At 38.6% G+C, this 18,067-nt stretch overlaps 1 protein-coding gene across 1 annotated transcript in view; it reads right to left on the reverse strand.

Annotated features, from left to right (window-relative positions):
- Window positions 1-18,067, reverse strand: part of LOC126277880 (ribonucleoside-diphosphate reductase large subunit) — a 77,481-nt gene that overhangs the window by 20,672 nt on the left and 38,742 nt on the right. The window contains exons 6-10 of the mRNA XM_049977410.1: window positions 17,196-17,421; window positions 15,771-16,012; window positions 1,240-1,441; window positions 1,005-1,154; window positions 585-806 (exon numbers count right to left, since the gene is read on the reverse strand). Of these exons, the coding sequence (XP_049833367.1) occupies window positions 585-806; window positions 1,005-1,154; window positions 1,240-1,441; window positions 15,771-16,012; window positions 17,196-17,421 (1,042 nt within the window). The remainder of the gene's footprint in view (window positions 1-584; window positions 807-1,004; window positions 1,155-1,239; window positions 1,442-15,770; window positions 16,013-17,195; window positions 17,422-18,067) is intronic.

An 18,067-nucleotide genomic window follows, 5' to 3' on the forward strand; every position in this document is an offset into this window, starting at 1 on the left:
TTTATCCCTTCAGATGCACTCTGGACTTCAAACCTTCACTATCACTGTAAGTTACACAGTGAAGCTTAAAAAACTAGTATCTAAAAAATGTAGAAACTAGGAAGATAACTGTACAATAATTTAACACCAACACAGCTCAGGTAAGGCAAGTGTCATTTGTGGAGTCAACCACAGCTATTTCAAATAACTCATGCCAGTGTTCATCTAAAATAATGAAGGAAAACATAAATCTGGCTGCTTCTCCTGAAAGTTCAGTGACCTAGTTTCATTATGAAATAGCCCTATTCATTGTCAAAAGAGAGTACATGCAACTAACACATACTGATTTAATTTCAATGTCTTTAAAATACACTCTACAGTCACTATGTGTGACCTAAGCAGTGAGAACATGCTGAAATTAGAAAGAATGTTAATCACAAAGAGCTCTCACGCAATTCTATTGTCATCCCCCCCCCCCCCCCCCCCGACCCCAATTTTTATTTGGTTGACAAACAGCTATTTAAAGTCCAACTTTTTAGTGGGCACCACAATTTAAATAGAAAAAAAAAAAATAACTGGCTGTTTTATCGTGATCTCACACTTACCCCTTTGCTGACAGGACTTCCTTCGTAAGTCTCATAAGCACCCAAGGTCTCTGCCAGTTCACAGCTTGCTTCTAGAGCTCCATAGTAGATAGTTTCAAATATCTGGATATTTAACTTCTGAGCCTCTTCACTCTCAAAAGGATATCTCATTAGAATAAATGCATCTGCAAGGCCCTGAACACCAATACCAATAGGACGATGCCGCATGTTTGACGTCCTTGCCTGAAATGAAAGTATCAAGAATTATCCGATGCACCATTATCTTAACTCACTGTCTCATCGTATTTAATACATACATGCCTCAAATTCAAAATCTGTTTCCTTTCTTCACAGAACTGTGTGAAGTACACCCTTCACAACTACATGCTTACTTGATAGAATATTAGCAACAGGACTTGAAATTCAGATTAATCAACTTACCTCTGGTACAGGATAAAAATTGACTTCAATTATTTTATTTAAATTTTTGGTCACAATTTTTGAGACTTCTTTCAGCTTGTCAAAATCATACGTCTTATCAGGTTTCACGAACATATTGACAGCTATGGATGCAAGGTTACATACAGCAATCTGAAAATACGTGGTGCATATAGTTAATTTCCAGCATCAGCCTACGATGAGACCTATGAAATAATTATGAAACCACAATATTTACCTCTGTTGGTGATGTGTACTCAATAATCTCCGTACACAGGTTGCTGGATTTAATTGTACCCAGATTTTGTTGATTAGACTTTCGGTTGCAGGCATCCTTGTACAACATGTAAGGTGTCCCCGTTTCCACTTGTGACTCTATAATAGCATACCACAATTGCTGAGCCCTCACTTTGCGTACATATCTTCCTTCAGCCTCATATCTGTAAGTTATATTAGATGGTATGTTAAAAATGTCACGAAGAAATAGCAACACTTTGCTAAATTTAACAGTTGGGGGGGGGGGGGCACACTTTGTAAATGTGTAATTCCATGAGTCCATTTCCTTTGAGAAGAATACAAATTTACATAGTAAAACTACGAATTAATGAATCTGCTTTTAACAAATATTTCCAACCATCCCAGCGAAACTCTCATAAGAACAATGTTACTTCTCCGCGCTCTTGATGAACCCCACTTTGAGAAAAAAATCCACTTTTAAGGAACAATCCTGAAACATTTTGCAAACTGACATACAGTTTTCATTTAAATCCTAACGTGTTCAAATGAGTTTCTAATTTCTTTCCATTTCACACAGGTTATGTGATGCAAAAATGATAATAGAGCAAATCAGTCGACGTACCTACATCGTAGTCAATAACTCAACTTCCCTTGTAGCAATATCAGCACAGGCATTAAAATGAAATCAATTTCTATGTGGCTCAAGTCTCGTGATCTTATGTTGCCTTACTTTGTCTATGAAGCGAGAAACGTGTAATTGTATGTTCATTGAAGTGGTGAGTTATCAGTTTTACTTTTGTGAAGTTCTGGGCTGCAAACACAGGAAACTTACAATTCAGTAAACGCTGGCAATTGTCTGCGATATTGATCACAATCTCTGGCGATTCCGAAACATGAAGATGCTATTAACACAATACACTGAGTTAAATTGTTCCACAAAGGCAGGCTGTGGTATATCATCACCTAAATGTGGATTAATTACAATGCTGAGTCACTCCTCCTGTGTATTCTGATAATACCCCCTTTTATGGACAACCCCTATTTAACGAAAAAATATTTGGTTAACCAGAGTCATTAAACCACGGTTTTATTGTATTTGTTGAAATATTATGATAAAGGGTTAGTAAATCTTTTCAACTCTGCAACTGGTTGGCCACTATTTACAATTCTATAAAGTTTTTACATGCTGCGTTACTGAAGGCAGCCCTGTATAAAATTCTAAAATTTGGAGGCTAATAGCAAGATTAAAGGAGATATGGTTAAATGTTGCACTGATGTGGTCACTGGAGATGAAACAAAAGCTTGAATTCCATAAGGACAGATACGGAAATCAGCCACATCTGTTTCAAAAGAATCGTCCAGATACGCAGCTTAATTCAATACCCCATAGACAACCTAAACTTTGATGGCTAGGGAATGCCCTAAGCACCACTCCACTGGAATGTAAAGCCTGTATCTTAATCATTTCATCACCATATTTGGTAAAATGTTAGTGAGAAGTTAGTTACTCAGGATGGAATAACAAATGTTAAATTAAGAACTGCATTATTTAACACACAGCTGTATATGTAGGTGTTATTACGTACTATAGATTTCGGTCTAGGATCACACAATCATTGGGGAACCAAAGATCGTCTGATCCTAGACCGAAATCGATGGTCTCTAATAAAATATACTGATACAGCTGTGTATTGCAAAAAGCAGTTCGTAACATTCATTAATGCTGTACATCAACATCTCCATAAAATACTTCTGCAATAAATGTTAATATACGTCAGTACTCTGTGAACCACTGAATACAGGGCAAAGATATTTCCAACTGTATCAGATACAAATACTTCTTCCAGTTCCATCAGTGTAACTTCAAGCCATCTGCCGGTTCAGCTTTTTCAATGTCCCTATGATGCTCTTCCACTGGCCATTCAATCCGCTCTGCTTTGTGATCACAGAACTATTGCCTTTTCAAAATAACTGCTTCAGCACTTCTGCTTTATCTGATAACGAAGTTGACACCAACCCATGGCTGGTTTCATTGCTTTACTGGGCATGGTCCAATTGGGTGTGGAATGACCCTACTTTTCTCAGACATTTGAACTGACTTATTCAGCAAAGTACAGGGGAGGGAAACTCGGTTTAACATGGTTTATGAACCATGGTGCCACTGGTATTTTTCACATTAACAAACACAGCCACAAGCAAAACAAGAGTTAACTGAGCAGTGAACCTCTTCCAATGACTACTAGCTGCGTACCAATATTCCCAAGCATGCAATATCAATAGCACATAAACGGCAGTGCATAATCTGTAAATAAAGAAGTAGGCAAGAAATGCTAATTTATAGACGTGGCACACAGTATGGATAGTAACAAAAAAGAATGTGTTAGAGGTTAAACATACACTGATGTACATAGATATACAACTCCACAAAGACCTAAACAAAGTTCACCACAAATAAAATTCACCTTACCATCAGAACATGACAAAAAGCTAAGTTTCAAAGACATCATAATACACAGACACATAAGCAACAGCAATTTTCAATATTCAGAAAACACACACACACACACACACACACACACACACACACACACACACACACAAAAAGGAACCATCTCCTTACCCACAACAAAGCTAGTTTCAGACAGGTGCTACACAGACTGAATGAAGTACCCCCTCAATGGCAACAACTACGAAAATGAGCTACAAATAAGCAAACAGTTGTTGAAAATCAATACAAAAACAAACATTACAGACCAAAAAAGTAAAACAAAAATGATGCACCCAACACAGTGCTGTAAACAGATGAGCACCTAAGCACAACCACTAGCACACAGGAGAAAAATACACAGGAAAAAAAAAGATCTAAAAAAGAAGCATCCACAACTAATGGCACCTACAAAAACAGCTCACAGAATAAGTAACATATTCCAAAAACAAGGTTTGAAAATCATCTACAGAACAGACAACTCTATCCAAAAGAAACTGAGGGCAACTAATACAAAGAAACAACATAACTGGAATCTACCACTAACATATAAAAACACCAACTCAATTTACATTGGACAAAAAGTAGAAATTCTGTCGTCATATACACTGAACACAGAGGGGCACTTGAAAGTAATGGCAGTCATTCCGCATTTGTTGATCACCAAACAGACCAACAGAGATAAACACAGACTTAAAAATTCTTAAACACAGCAATATCGCTCCACAAAAACTTACAAGAGAAGAAATTTACCATATACAAAAAGCCAAAGTAAGAAGTAATGAGTGAATACACAGCACTATGCAACAGAACTGTAAGTTGCAGACAGGATCAATTAAAAGAAACTTACACAAAGTTTTCACCCAACTCTGGAAGATCAAGCCATAAAGCACATTCTGGCCCGAGCTGCCATAGTTGGTGGTCATGTGTGCTTGTCTGTGTGTACAAACTGTGCGTTATTTCTCTGTTTCTTTTTTGCAGATGAAGGCTGTTGCCAAAAGCTTTGTGTAAGTGTCTTAACTGTGCCTGTCTGCAACTTAAGGGGCCTTCTTTAAGGTAAGTAGCAATCCATCTCTTCCTACATTGTTTATATATTATTTGACAACCACCAGCTACACGAAACAGTTATTCCAAATTATTCACTGAATACGGGTTTTTGGGACATCAGCTGCAACAGATATAGATGTATTAACCAATAGCGACATATTAAAATTTGTGCTGGATCGTGACTTGAACCTGAACGTTCCAATTATTGCAAGCAGTCAACTTAACGACTTTGGCTATCTGTGCACACTTCACAGCCCACCCCAAACCTCCATATGTCTCAGTCCACATCCTTATATCTCAGTCATATGCACGCCTCCCTTTAAGCTCGCAACATTTCTTGCCTTCCACTTAGCGAGATGAACATAAAGAACGTAAGAACATGGGCTGTGACATAGGCACCTTTGGATCAGGTTATGAAGCAGGCAGAGAATAGCCTAACTGTTTAAGACGTCCACTCACAATAAACAGGAAACTCAGATTCAAGTTCCAGCCGCCACAAGTTTTCATATGTCAAAATTGAACAACACATCTGCACCCACGGTAAGTGCAGTCATGAAATTCACATTCATAAGTAATTTGGAAAAATATTTTAACAGCTACTGATTGTCAAATTATAAGTTTCATGAGCCGAGACTAGGCATAGAATGAGAAATAGGGTGTTGTGGTTGGCAGGAGAGCCAACACCGTGTTACTAGAGGAGGTCGAAAGGCACACGATTTAGCTCACGCAGGCTGGCGTGAGGTCTGGAACAGGACAAGTAAATCAGAATTTAGAAACAACGGACGTAGCTGGTGGAATACTTAACTTTAATCCATTAATGGTGAACGTCGCTCTTGACATTACATGATTCACAGTATCAATAGTAACAGATAATGGCGCCTTGCTAGGTCGTAGCAAATAACGTAGCTGAAGGCTATGCTAACTATCGTCTCGGCAAATGAGAGCGTATTTTGTTGGTGAACCATCGCTAGCAAAGTTGGTTGTACAACTGGGGCGAGTGCTAGGAAGTCTCTCTAGACCTGCCGTGTGACGGCACTCGGTCTGCAATCACTGATAGTGGCGACACGCGGGTCCGACGTATACTAACGGATCGGGGCCGATTTAAAGGCTACCACCTAGCAAGTGTGGTGTCTGGCGGTGACACCACAGAGTACTGATGCCTTGCGGTGGTCTCATTCTCCCAAAGCAGGAATGAATCAATTAACCTTGCCAACTTAAGGCCGCGTCCTAGGTTAGCAACAGAAGTGATCGACAATGCGCGATATGTAGGTATGTGACACTCTCCAGCTACAGGTGGCAGCATCAGGTGGTATGTCCTAGTGTCCTGCGTGCGGGCAATAAACTCCTGCTACAGTGTAGTTGCTAGAGCCAACCATTTGTGTCTATCAAATGGTGCCCATAAATTGCAGAATATTGTAGCTCAAAAGTAAGGCAATAAAATTAGCTTTCGTCTACATCTACATGATTACTCTGCTATTCACAATAAAGTGCCTAGCAGAGGCTTCAACGAACCACCTTCAAGCTGTCTCTCTAACGTTCCACTCTTGAACGGCACGCGGGAAAAACGAGCAATTAAATTTTTTTGTGCAAGCCCCGATTACTCTTATTTTTTTCGTAATGTCATTTCTCCCTATGTAGGTGGGTGCCTACAGAATGTTTTCGCAATCTGAGGAGAAAACTGGTGATTGAAATTTCATAAGATCCCGTTGCAACGAAAAACACCTTTGTTTTAATGATTGCCACTCCAATTCACGTATCATGTCTGTGACACTATCTCCCCTATTTTGCGATAATACAAAACCAGCTGCCCTTCTTTGCACGTTTTCAATGTCATCCGCCAGTTCCACCTCATGCGGATCCCACACTGCACACCAATACTCCAGAATAGGGTGGACAATCGTGGTGTAAGCAGTCTCTTTAGTAGACCTGTTGCACCTTCTAAGTGTTCTGCCAATGAATCGCCGTCTTTGGTTTGCTCTACCCACAATATTATTTATGTGATCATTCCAATTTAGGTTATTTGTAATTGTAATCCGTAAGTATTTAGTTGAATTTACAGCCTTATCACATAATCGAAATTTAGCCAATTTATTTTACTAGCTCACATGTGGATAACTTCACATTTTTCCTTATTCAGGGTCGATTGCCACTTTTCGCACCATACAGATACCTTATCTAAACCATTTTGCAAGTCGTTTTGACCACCTGATGACTTAACAAGACGTTAAATGACAGTATCATCTGCAGGCAATCTAAGACAGCTACTCAGATTGTCATTAATATAGATCAGGAACAATAGAGGGCATATAAAACTTCCTTGGGGAACGCCGGATATTGCTTGTTTTACTCAATGACTTTCCGTCTGTTACTACGAACTGTGACCGTTCTGACAGGAAATCACAAATCCAGTCGCACAACTGAGGTGATACTCTGCAGGCACACAGTTTGGTTAGAAGACTGCTTGTGAGAAACGGTGTCGAAAGCCTTCTCGAAATCTAAAAATATGGAATCAATTTGACATCCCCTGTCGACAGCTTTACTTAGGAAAATATGGCAATAAGGAGTGCTTTCCATGAAATTTATGGAGGGAAAGATCTTCATGGAGAATTTCATAATTATATCATCTATGAAGATCCCTACACAAATTCTTTAGTTATACACAATGAGCAGGGATACATTCGACTATTTCATTAATGAATTGAATTCTTGTATGACCAAAAACTTTCACCAGCCAATATGTGCAGGAGAATGATTGACCAATGTAACTACAGAAAAATGAATGACTTTCCCACAAGGTGTCTGCTGTGCAACAGTAGCATCTTTGTCCAGTAATGTGAATCATCATGGGTCCGGGATCAGCACAGGCTACACTATAACCGACTCAACTACAGTCCTATCAACTGTTCTGTGTACTAAGTTTTATTACACTCTTTATACTGCATCTCAAAGTATATCTTATGGTCTTGCTAAAGTACTCGATCTGAAACAGTGTATACACATCTATCCCAGTATATCTCTTATTCCTAATTAAACACATTGAACAACCATGAAATTTTACTGATATCTGATTGCTGGAAATTTAATTTATTGGTAATCGAAGTTAATGTCAAGTGTTTTGATTAATCTAAATAGTCTGCGTAAATAAAGCATACAAAATTTTTGGAAAAAAAGTCAAACACTTAGTGAAATGCTTTGTCTAAAAGTATGATATGAAATTGAGAAAAAAGTCCTGATGCCCTCATTTGCTGTGTACGATTTCAAGCATAATTCAAAGCCACATAAAACATTTCTCTATTCTGTTTCTTTCCTTTAGACATAGCATTTCATAAAATATTTGGTTGATTTCTTTCATTCTTTTATTGAAGTTTTATTCAGAAAGTAAGATCTGACTGAAACCTCATTCACCTTCCTAGCGTCTTCTATTCTCGAAATGTCCTCAATTTAGTACGAGATTCGAATGAAGCCTTTTTGACAATTAAATATCACACCAGTGCACAACTATGATGGAAAAAAAAAATTTAAAAATTAGTTCTTTATTGAGCAAAGATACCAAAAATTAAATTTTCTCATTGTACTGCTTCTAAAAACCTGATAAGTATTTCATAGCATTCGGCATGACAACTCCAATGTTTTGGCAAGAAAACTCATTGCTGTCACTCTTACTGTCACTGTCATGCATGCAGCAGCGACAATATTCAAATGTCCCAAGTTATTGCCGAGGACAGGCAGCCCCACCGGTGTCATTCACCTAGGATATTTCCATAACTAACTGATTGTTCTGTTGCCTGAAGTTGTCGCATGCTGTTGACCGCTGCTATCGCTTACGTAGGATACCGCCTAAAGGAAGGCACACGTAAGACTACAATATAAGGACGTGGACTGTGACATTAGGATGTTGAGTCGTGAAGCATTCAAAGATAGCCACCTATCACAATAAGTGGCAAATCCATGACTCCCGGCCCACACAATTGGATCTTGCAGCTGGTCTCCTGAAATTCACATTCAGCAAATAATTTGGTCTAAAATAACCATCAGAAGATCAAAACACACACACACACACACACACACACACACACACACACACACACACACACACCGCAGAACAGGTGAACATCACACAAACAATGAAACGGTGCATGTTCAGAAGTTCTAGTCAACCACACTGTAGACATGTGAAAAAATGCCATCTTCAAAAAGTAGCTACACACATTAACATGCACTCACCCTTCCCTACCTATTCCACAAAGCCTATTAACAATCAGCATGTACTTTAACAGATTTCTCTAAAACTAGGAGTTACAAAAAACCACTAGTCAAAGGATAAAACAGCAAATTAGTATCTACAACAAAAAACAATGACTGGTCACTAATTTAAAAAATCAACAGTTTCGAATTAGACCTAAAATTTGGCTAATTATATATCAAAGCAATGGAGAACACTTATTAACTGCAGATGATATACTAGAAGGCAATAATTATTTCTACAAATAACAGAGTGCCACGTGAACATCAATATGTAATACTATTGTATATATTTATCCTGTAAATATTTCTGTCAGTACTTTTATTAAGACATTAAGTATTATAATGCATACATTCTTTATATGTTATTTAACAGAGAATAAATGGACAAACTGATGGCAGAGAAACTTGTCAGAAACCTGTTTCAGTACTTAAACAAGAAAAATTGTGTTTGATTAAGGCACAACATTTCCTTTTATATATTTATGTAATTGTTTCTCAGAGTAGCATGTGCAATCTACATCCTCAATTATTTTCTAGATGTTTATCCAATCTATCTTCCTCTACAGTTTTCACCTTCCAAAACTCCCTCTAGTACCATAGAAGTTATTCCATGAAGTTGTAGCAGATTTACTACCATCCTGTGCATTCTTCTGATCAGTGTTTTCCATGTAATGCTTTCCTCACTGATTCTCTGGAAGAACACCTCATTCCTTACCATATCAAGTCCACCTAGTTTTCAATGTTCTTTTGCAGCACCAAATCTCAAATGCTTCAATTTTCTTCTTTCCCAGTTTTCTCACTGTCCATGTTTCACTAACTTACAATTTTGTCCTCCTTCCTTCTCATCCCATACAGTAAATGTGCCCTGACCCGCGATTCAGGGAGACTTTCCCAAAATCTACTCCTTTTTCTAGACCTCTCCAGTTCTTTTCTTCACCCCTCTTGCTGACAGGAGCTACTGGCTCCTAAAACTTGCCTATCATAACAGTATTATGTGTGTGTTCTGTCGCCACTTGGTGAGTAGACTTTTATCTATGTTTGGTAATGATTTGCCAGCAATGCCCTTTTTGCCAGTGCTAGTCTGCTTTTTAGCTCATCCTCGCTCTGTCCATCACGCGTTATTTTGTTGTCTATGTAGCAGGATTCCTTAACTTCATCTACTTCATGATCAACTATTATGATACGTTTTTCGTTGTTCACATTTCATATTCTGTACTTGTCCATTCCATTTATCAGATCTTGTAATACTCCTCCACTTTCTCCGGTGTATTTACCTTTCCTCATATAGGCATTCTATTTACAATGTTGAGCACATTCAAATTACTTGAACATTTGAAATACACTAACAACAAATGATGTTATCTTACTATTCCAATTACTTTATCATCTTTTGGGAAAGGTTTTCATTAACCAGTACATCACTGACAGATTAAAATGTATGAGGGTAATCCAAAAAGTAAGGTTTCCTATTTTTTTTATAAGTGCATAGACCTGTTTATTTCTACAATGGTTTACATCAGTTTACAGCTTGAACATTTACCTATTTTTTGACATAATCACCATTTCTGTCTATGTATTTTTGTAGACGCTGTGGCAGTTTTGGTATGCCCATGTCATACCAGCTCGCTGTCATGCTGTTCAGAAAGTTATGAATCTCTTCTTTCACCTTGTCACCGGAGCTGAATCGCTTTCAGGCCAAATGTTCTTTTAACCTAGGGAACAGGGTGGGTGGGTGGGTGATTATGTTCCACTGCAACTCTTGCAGGAGAGCAACAGTTTGCTGAGCCATCTGCGGGCGAGCGTTGTCATGGAGAATGTGTACGCCCTTGCTCAAAATTCCTTTTCTCTGATTCTCAATTGCTCATTTGAGTTTTTCCAGTCTCACAGTACCTTTCAGTATTAATTGTGGTCCCAGTGGGCATAAAGTCTATCAACAATACCCCTTTCCGATCCCAAAAAACGGTTGTCATAACTTTACCAGGAGATTGTGTTCGTTTGAATTTCCGCGGCTTTGGCGAAGAAGGATGCCGCCACTGGCACGATTGTTGCTCGCTCTCAGGTGTAACGTGATATGCCCAGGTTTCGTCACCCATGACAATTGAGTCCAGAAAGTTGTCCTGTTCGTCTGCAAGGCAGTGAAGAAATGCGCAGAAAGCATCAACTCATTGCTGCATGTGGCCCTCAGTCAGCATGCGTGGCACCTATCTTGCGCACACCTTGTGGTAGTTCAAAGTTTCCGTTAAAATTCTGTGAGCAGTGCTTCAGGAACCAACATGCAGAGATCATCCTGGGTGATCCGCCAATCTCCACACATGCTTTGCTCAACCTTCAACACTGTCTCCTCAGAAATTGACAGACTCCTGCTCCGTTGCTCGGCGTGAATTTCGGTCCGACCAGCTGAAAACTCTCTACACCACTTACGAACATTTTTGACATCCATGCATGACTCACCATACACTTTCGTAAATTGGTGATAGATTTCAATCAGTGCAGTGCCCTTTGCGTTCAAAAACCAAATAACTGCGTGCAATTCGCACTTGGTGGTAACATCCAACGGGAGCTCCATTCTCAACGGCTGCTAAGCCAAGACTGAGCACCTCAGTGTGGCGTGTGCATGTTTACACACAGTGCACGAAGCACTCTTCATAACAGTGTGACCAACTGCCACACAGAGTTTTGTACTTGTAAAAAAAAAAAAAAAAAAAAAAAAAGGAGACCTTACTTTTGGGACTACCCATGTAGAAAGCAAGCTCATAAACCAATACTGAGTTACTCTGGAACAAGACTCAAAGCAATGCAACACTGAATTTTAGTGTATTACGTGCTGAGCCTAAGATTTCATAAGCAGAGAAATACTGCTGTAATCCATGAACCACTACAGTGAAATTCCATAACATTCTTTATCACAATGTGTGTTCTTCCAGACAAGTTAACAGTCTTGTTCCATCTCAGAAAGAGTGTCTCGTGATGACAAAGATGATAAAATGAGATCATATTTTTAGTTTGCCACACATGTTAATTCCAGATCAATGTAATTTATGCATTAAGAGTTAGATTTCCCTTTTAGAGTTTTTCATCCAGTGAAAGTTGGAACCAATGGAAACATACTGGTGTTCCATTCGCAGACACCTAGGAATTTTTCTTTTTAGACAAGGCTCTACCATTTTTGTAAAGCCACATATTAAATTTCTTAAATAAATATGTACTTTGAATGGCTGACAAGCATCTAAAATAAAATAAAAAAGACTTGCATTATGGTAGAAGCAACATGATATTTATTTTATCTTTCAGTTGTGTGCAACAGAAAAAAATCTTTACTATAATAATTGGAATTTTAGAATGGAAACAGTACAGAAAACTGAGGGAGAGCAACCAACTCGCCTGTAGTTAAACTGATACATACAGACTTTTCTCTCACGTATACTCTTAACAGCACAACCACTTTTGAAACTATTACTAATTTTACACTGTAAGTACGCCATATGTTATTCTGCATGTGTGTGCCTCAAAAGCTAGCCGAAATTCCTCTGCTTTTAAGCCCTCTTTACACTGAAGCAAACCCAAGCCAACATGCAACAGTGAATGAGAAGTCTCTTGGTGTAACAACTATTTGTGTGTGCACAGACAGCATTCAGTCATACACTAGGAGGGGCTTTTGAAAATTCTGTGCAAAAATAAAAACTACTTACGTGTTTGGGGTAAACCTTTTTTATTTTTCGACACAGTTGATGCCTTCCGAAAAATAGGAATTGGCCAAATCTGCAAAATATCTATTAGATGCTGAAATCACCTCCTCATTTGAATAAAATCTTTGTCCCACCAGCCATTTCTTCAAATTGAGGAACAAATAGTAGTCCGAGGGACCCAAGTCCGAAGAATAGGGGGGGATGTGAAATGAGTTGGAATCCTATTTCCATTAACTTTGCGACCACAACTGATGAGGTGTGTGCTGGTGCATTGTCGTGATGGAAAAGGACTTTTTTGTGGTCCAATCGCCGGCGTCTTTCTTGCAGCTCGGTTTTCGAACGGTCCAATAACGATGAATAATATGCACCTGTAATAGTTTTACCCTTTTCCAGATAGTCAATGAGGATTATCCCTTGTTGTTGTTGTTGTTGTTGTTGTTGTCGTGGTGGTGGTGGTCTTCAGTCCTGAGACTGGTTTGATGCAACTCTCCATGCTACTCTATCCTGTGCAAGCTTCTTCATCCCCAGTACTTACTGCAACCTACATCCTTCTGAATCTGCTTACTGTATTCATCTCTTTGTCTCACTCAATGATTTTTACCCTCCACGCTGCCCTCCAATGCTAAATTTGTGATCCCTTGATGCCCCAGAACATGTCCTACCAACCGATCCCTTCTTCTAGTCAAGTTGTGCCACAAACTTCTCTTCTCCCTAATCCAATTCAATACCTCCTCATTAGTTGTGTGATCTACCCATCTAATCTTCAGCATTCTTCTGTAGCACCACATTTCGAAAGCTTCTATTCTCTTCTTGGCCAAACTATTTATCATCCAATCTTACAGTAAAGCTGCATGCCCTCGGGAAAAATTACGGCTGTAGTTTCCCCTTGCTTTCAGCCATTCGCAGTACCAGCACAGCAAGGCCGTTTTTGTTAGTGTTACAAGGCCAGATCAGTCAATCATCCAGACTGTTGCCCCTGCAACTACTGAAAAAGCTGCTGCCCCTCTTCAGGAACCACACGTTTGTCTGGCCTCTCAACAGATACTCCTCCATTGTGGTTGTACGTACGGTATCCTAAAAGTTTATCGCCATAACCTTTCCGGCCGAAGGAATGGTCTTCGCCTTTTTTGGTGCAGATTCTCACTTGGTAACCCATTGTTTAAATTGCTGTTTGGTCTCAGGAGTATAGTAATGTATTCATATTTCATTCACAATGACGAAATGACGCTTAAAGCCCTGTGGATTCTTCCTGAACAGCTGCAAACAATCCTTGCAACACTTCACACGATTCCATTTTTGGTCAAGCACGCGCAATCGCGGAACCAATCTTGCGCGTAGTTTTCTCAGGTCCAAATGTTTATGCAAAATATTATGTACCCATTCATTTGAAATACCCACAGCACTAGTAATCTCACACACCTTATCTCTTCTGTCATCCATCTCCATATCGTGGATTTTATCAATGATGTCTGAAGTCTTAACCTCCACAAGGCGTCCAGATGGTTCGGCATCACTTGTGCCCATACGGCCACTCCAAAAATTTTGAAAACACTTATAAACTGTTCTAATTGGAGGTGCAGAGTCACTGTAATGTTTATCAAGCTTCTCTTTAGTCTCCTGAGGTGTTTTGCTTATATGAAGTAATGTTTAATCACCACACAAAATTCTTTTTCATCCATTTTTTTACGATCACTACTTCCTAGACACACACAAATGCTAGTGGGTTTTCTGGCAAACCATCAAAGGAAGTTTGAATCCTCTCCACTTCACTGTAGCAATGCAGAAAGCTTTTCTCTACTTCGGTTGTTGACAGGATTTCCATGAGCAATGGGATGGTCTGAAGAGAGTGCAATGTTGCTGATAGAAAAGTATACATGTATGTGTTTCTAGGTTCCAAGAGATCTACAGCGGAAGTGCTGAAGCAAAACAAAAATATGATTGGTCAAAATCTGCAAAACACTTAGAAATGCCCTACTGGAGATGTGAGAAAGATGATGATATTATTAGATGCTTGCATCAGGCATGAATGGAGTGAATAAGTTGAATTTTTTTTATTGAAAAGGAGAAAAACAATAAATTTCCTTGAAAGCAAAGAAGTGAAAATATATATCTAGTATGAAAAAAAAGAAAAAAATAAAGGAGAGAGAGAGAAGAGAGAGAGACTTATCATTCTGAATCACCTGAATCACACTATCTGTCCCCTAACAAACTACAGTTAAAGCTGATTTTATCAAGTAACCTATGTGACTGGTTGCATATATATTTCACATTTTCATTAACTATATTTTATTTACACTATCTTTCTTAGATCACTGCAGACATCAGAAACTATCTGGTATAAATCAGTTACTGAAATGCGTATATGTTCGCAGTTGCTAATAACCTGAGTGTAAGTGCTAGCCTCTGTTTATATTATGTCAGTTGTCAGTAATTAGTATTCTGCTTTCAAATTTCCACATCCATTGTAAAGTGAAGACAGCAAAAAGCACCACATGAAATATGTACATTGTTTTGGGCTAATGTTAGGGACAGCTGGAGTTGCAATTCAGAGTGAAGTACACTGCCTCCATTTATTACATGTGTACGTACAGACTGTACAATTACAGTCTTCCTTTCCTACACCAATAGGTACATTTCTGTTTGCCATCAGAACTGTAATACAGTGTATAAAGTATAATTTAAGCAACTTTATTGCAATAATGTTAGCACTAATAAACAATACAGTCTCTCACTTTCTTTTCCGTTAGCTCCAGTGTAAATTCTTATGGGCAGGTACAAGTCAATGACACTGCACACTACCAAATACTCTGTACATTGTTAGCAGATGCAGATTTGTTTCTGCATATGCAAATTTGCTTCTGTCTGTTCTGGTGTAAAGGGAGCTTTAGAAGCACATGCACCAATGCACCCTGTCTACTACAGGTAATTAATAAGCTTTGCTCTTTCTTTATTGGAGGAGAGTGGACCAAAATAGTGGTGGCACCGAAAACTGGCTTTGAAGAGAAACAGAAGCACATATGTTCAAATCTAAAAGAAGTCTATAATTTTCAACATGCTTGGTATACTCACTTTGTATAGAGTTTTTCAAATTCTTCACCCCAACAATCTTCGAGACCAGGACAGTTGTGGGGACACATTAAACTCCATTCTTCATTGGCCTCCACACGACGCATAAATATATCTGGGATCCACAAAGCATAAAACAAGTCACGAGCACGAACTTCCTCTTTACCAGTGTTCTTTTTCAGGTCCAGGAATTCAAAGACGTCTGCATGCCATGGCTCCAGGTAGATTGCAAATGCTCCAGGTCTCTGTAAGTAGTGAACCAAAGGATGTACAGTCATATTATTTGCCATGACTGGTTATTTATTCACGTAGAAACAGATCAGGACAGACATTATAATTTTTTGTAATCTCAGTTACAGTAAATGGCATTTCAGGGGCATATTTCTTCTTAACTATCTCATTTGCAGCAATCTGCACATTTAAGAAATTTGTAAATATATGATCAAAAATTATGTGTCCTTTTATAGCAGTTCACCCCAATTCACGTTAACTTCCAGAAAGAGTTAAATCAATAATGGACTGTGTAAATTAACAAATCAAATTTCCTCAAAGTTCCAATGCCAAAATGGGGTGCACCATTACTTGCAGACATTAGTGACAGTCAATACTAGAGCTTAATTCTGAACCCTTATCCATTTTATAAGGAACAAATGTGGATAAAATGACAAACCATTATCACGTAGTGAACCACACTCATGCTGATCTGCACAATCAATCTCTCACAAGTCTTGGTACAACGGAGAAAAGCAAAAGGTCCTACACATGGAATTAAAACACAAGTGAAACCACAGAAGAGCCGAATGAAAGACATGGGGAAATGTGACAGCTGACCACTTACAAAAAAACATGGGCGAACCAGACGCCCTGTTAAGAACACCTACCTAAAATTTTAAGTAACAAGACAGATCACAAAACCATAAAACTCTAAATTGCTTTATTAATCTCCTAAAACTAAAAATCACATTCTATGCCAGTTTTATTTAAAAATTCAGATGTTCTCACGCACAAGGGAAAATTTGTTTGCTCGGTCTGCTTGTAGCATTTAATTAGAGTAAGAACTATAATCTTTCAATGGTAACATCCATTGTCTTTTGTCAGGAGCAGCTGCCTGTTGTAATTGATGATGATTTGTGAGCCTACACCTTTGTGACATCACACTGCCAAGAAGAGTGAACAAATTTTATACCGTGATGCCATATTGAGAGACTTAATTTTCATGTGAGCTAGCATGCAAGTATTTGCTTTAAGAAAAAATAATAAAAGAATCAAGAAGAATATTGCACACAGCAGTTTTCCTTAAATAAATGGTGTGAAAATACTTTTCTTTTAACATATACATGTTTTTCCTTTATAGCACTTCTAAGCAAAGAAAGGATGTGGGCAAATTAAATTAAATTATTGTGGTTAAATTTACAGCTCAATGCATACCTTATTACCGCCCTGGTCCACATATCTGGATGTATTGTTATATACACGCAGCATAGGAACCAAGCCATTGGACGTGCCATTGGTTCCAGCAATGTAGCTTCCAGCAGCTCGTATGCAATGTACACTAAGACCAATACCTCCCGCCGATTTGGAAATCATTGCACACTGCTTCAAAGTATCATAAATACCTTCAATGCTGTCCTCCTTCATGCACAGCAGAAAACAGCTGCAAAAATACATTTTCAATTATTCTGTCAGCAGATCCTTTTTTCCTCCAGTTTATATTACACATTATACTCCGTACACTTTTTCCTCTCAAATATGCTGTACTCAACACATTTTACACATAAAAAAGAAAGCAGAAGAATGAAAAAGAAAATGAATTACACATTGAAAGTCGGTGCCTCCAGGATGAAGCCACTTCGCAGTTAAAGGTGTTTACAGATAAAAATTGAAGCACTGAGTTTCAAAACAAAAAATATTTTTCTTTCACCATGGGCAAAAGAAAGAATAGGTAATCTCATATAAAGGAACTCACTCTGCTTTACTTCACGTATCAAAATTTTGTGCACGTTGTCTCATTTGTTTACATACTCCGAGGTGACAGAAGTCATGGAATACCTCCTCATATTGTGCTGGACACCTTTCGCTCGGTGTAGTGCAGCACCTCGACGTGGAATGGACTCAACATGTCATTGGAAGCCCCTGCTGAGATACTGAACCATGCTGCCTCTATAACCATCAATAATTGTGAAACTGCTGCTGGTGCAGTATTTTGTGCACGAGCTGACCTCTCGATTATGTTGTATAAATGTTCATGGGATTCAGCCCGGGCTATCTGGGTGGCCAAACAATTCCCTCAAATTTTCCAG

Source organism: Schistocerca gregaria, chromosome 6 (genome assembly GCF_023897955.1).
Source record: "Schistocerca gregaria isolate iqSchGreg1 chromosome 6, iqSchGreg1.2, whole genome shotgun sequence".
NCBI classification, from domain to species: domain Eukaryota; kingdom Metazoa; phylum Arthropoda; class Insecta; order Orthoptera; family Acrididae; genus Schistocerca; species Schistocerca gregaria.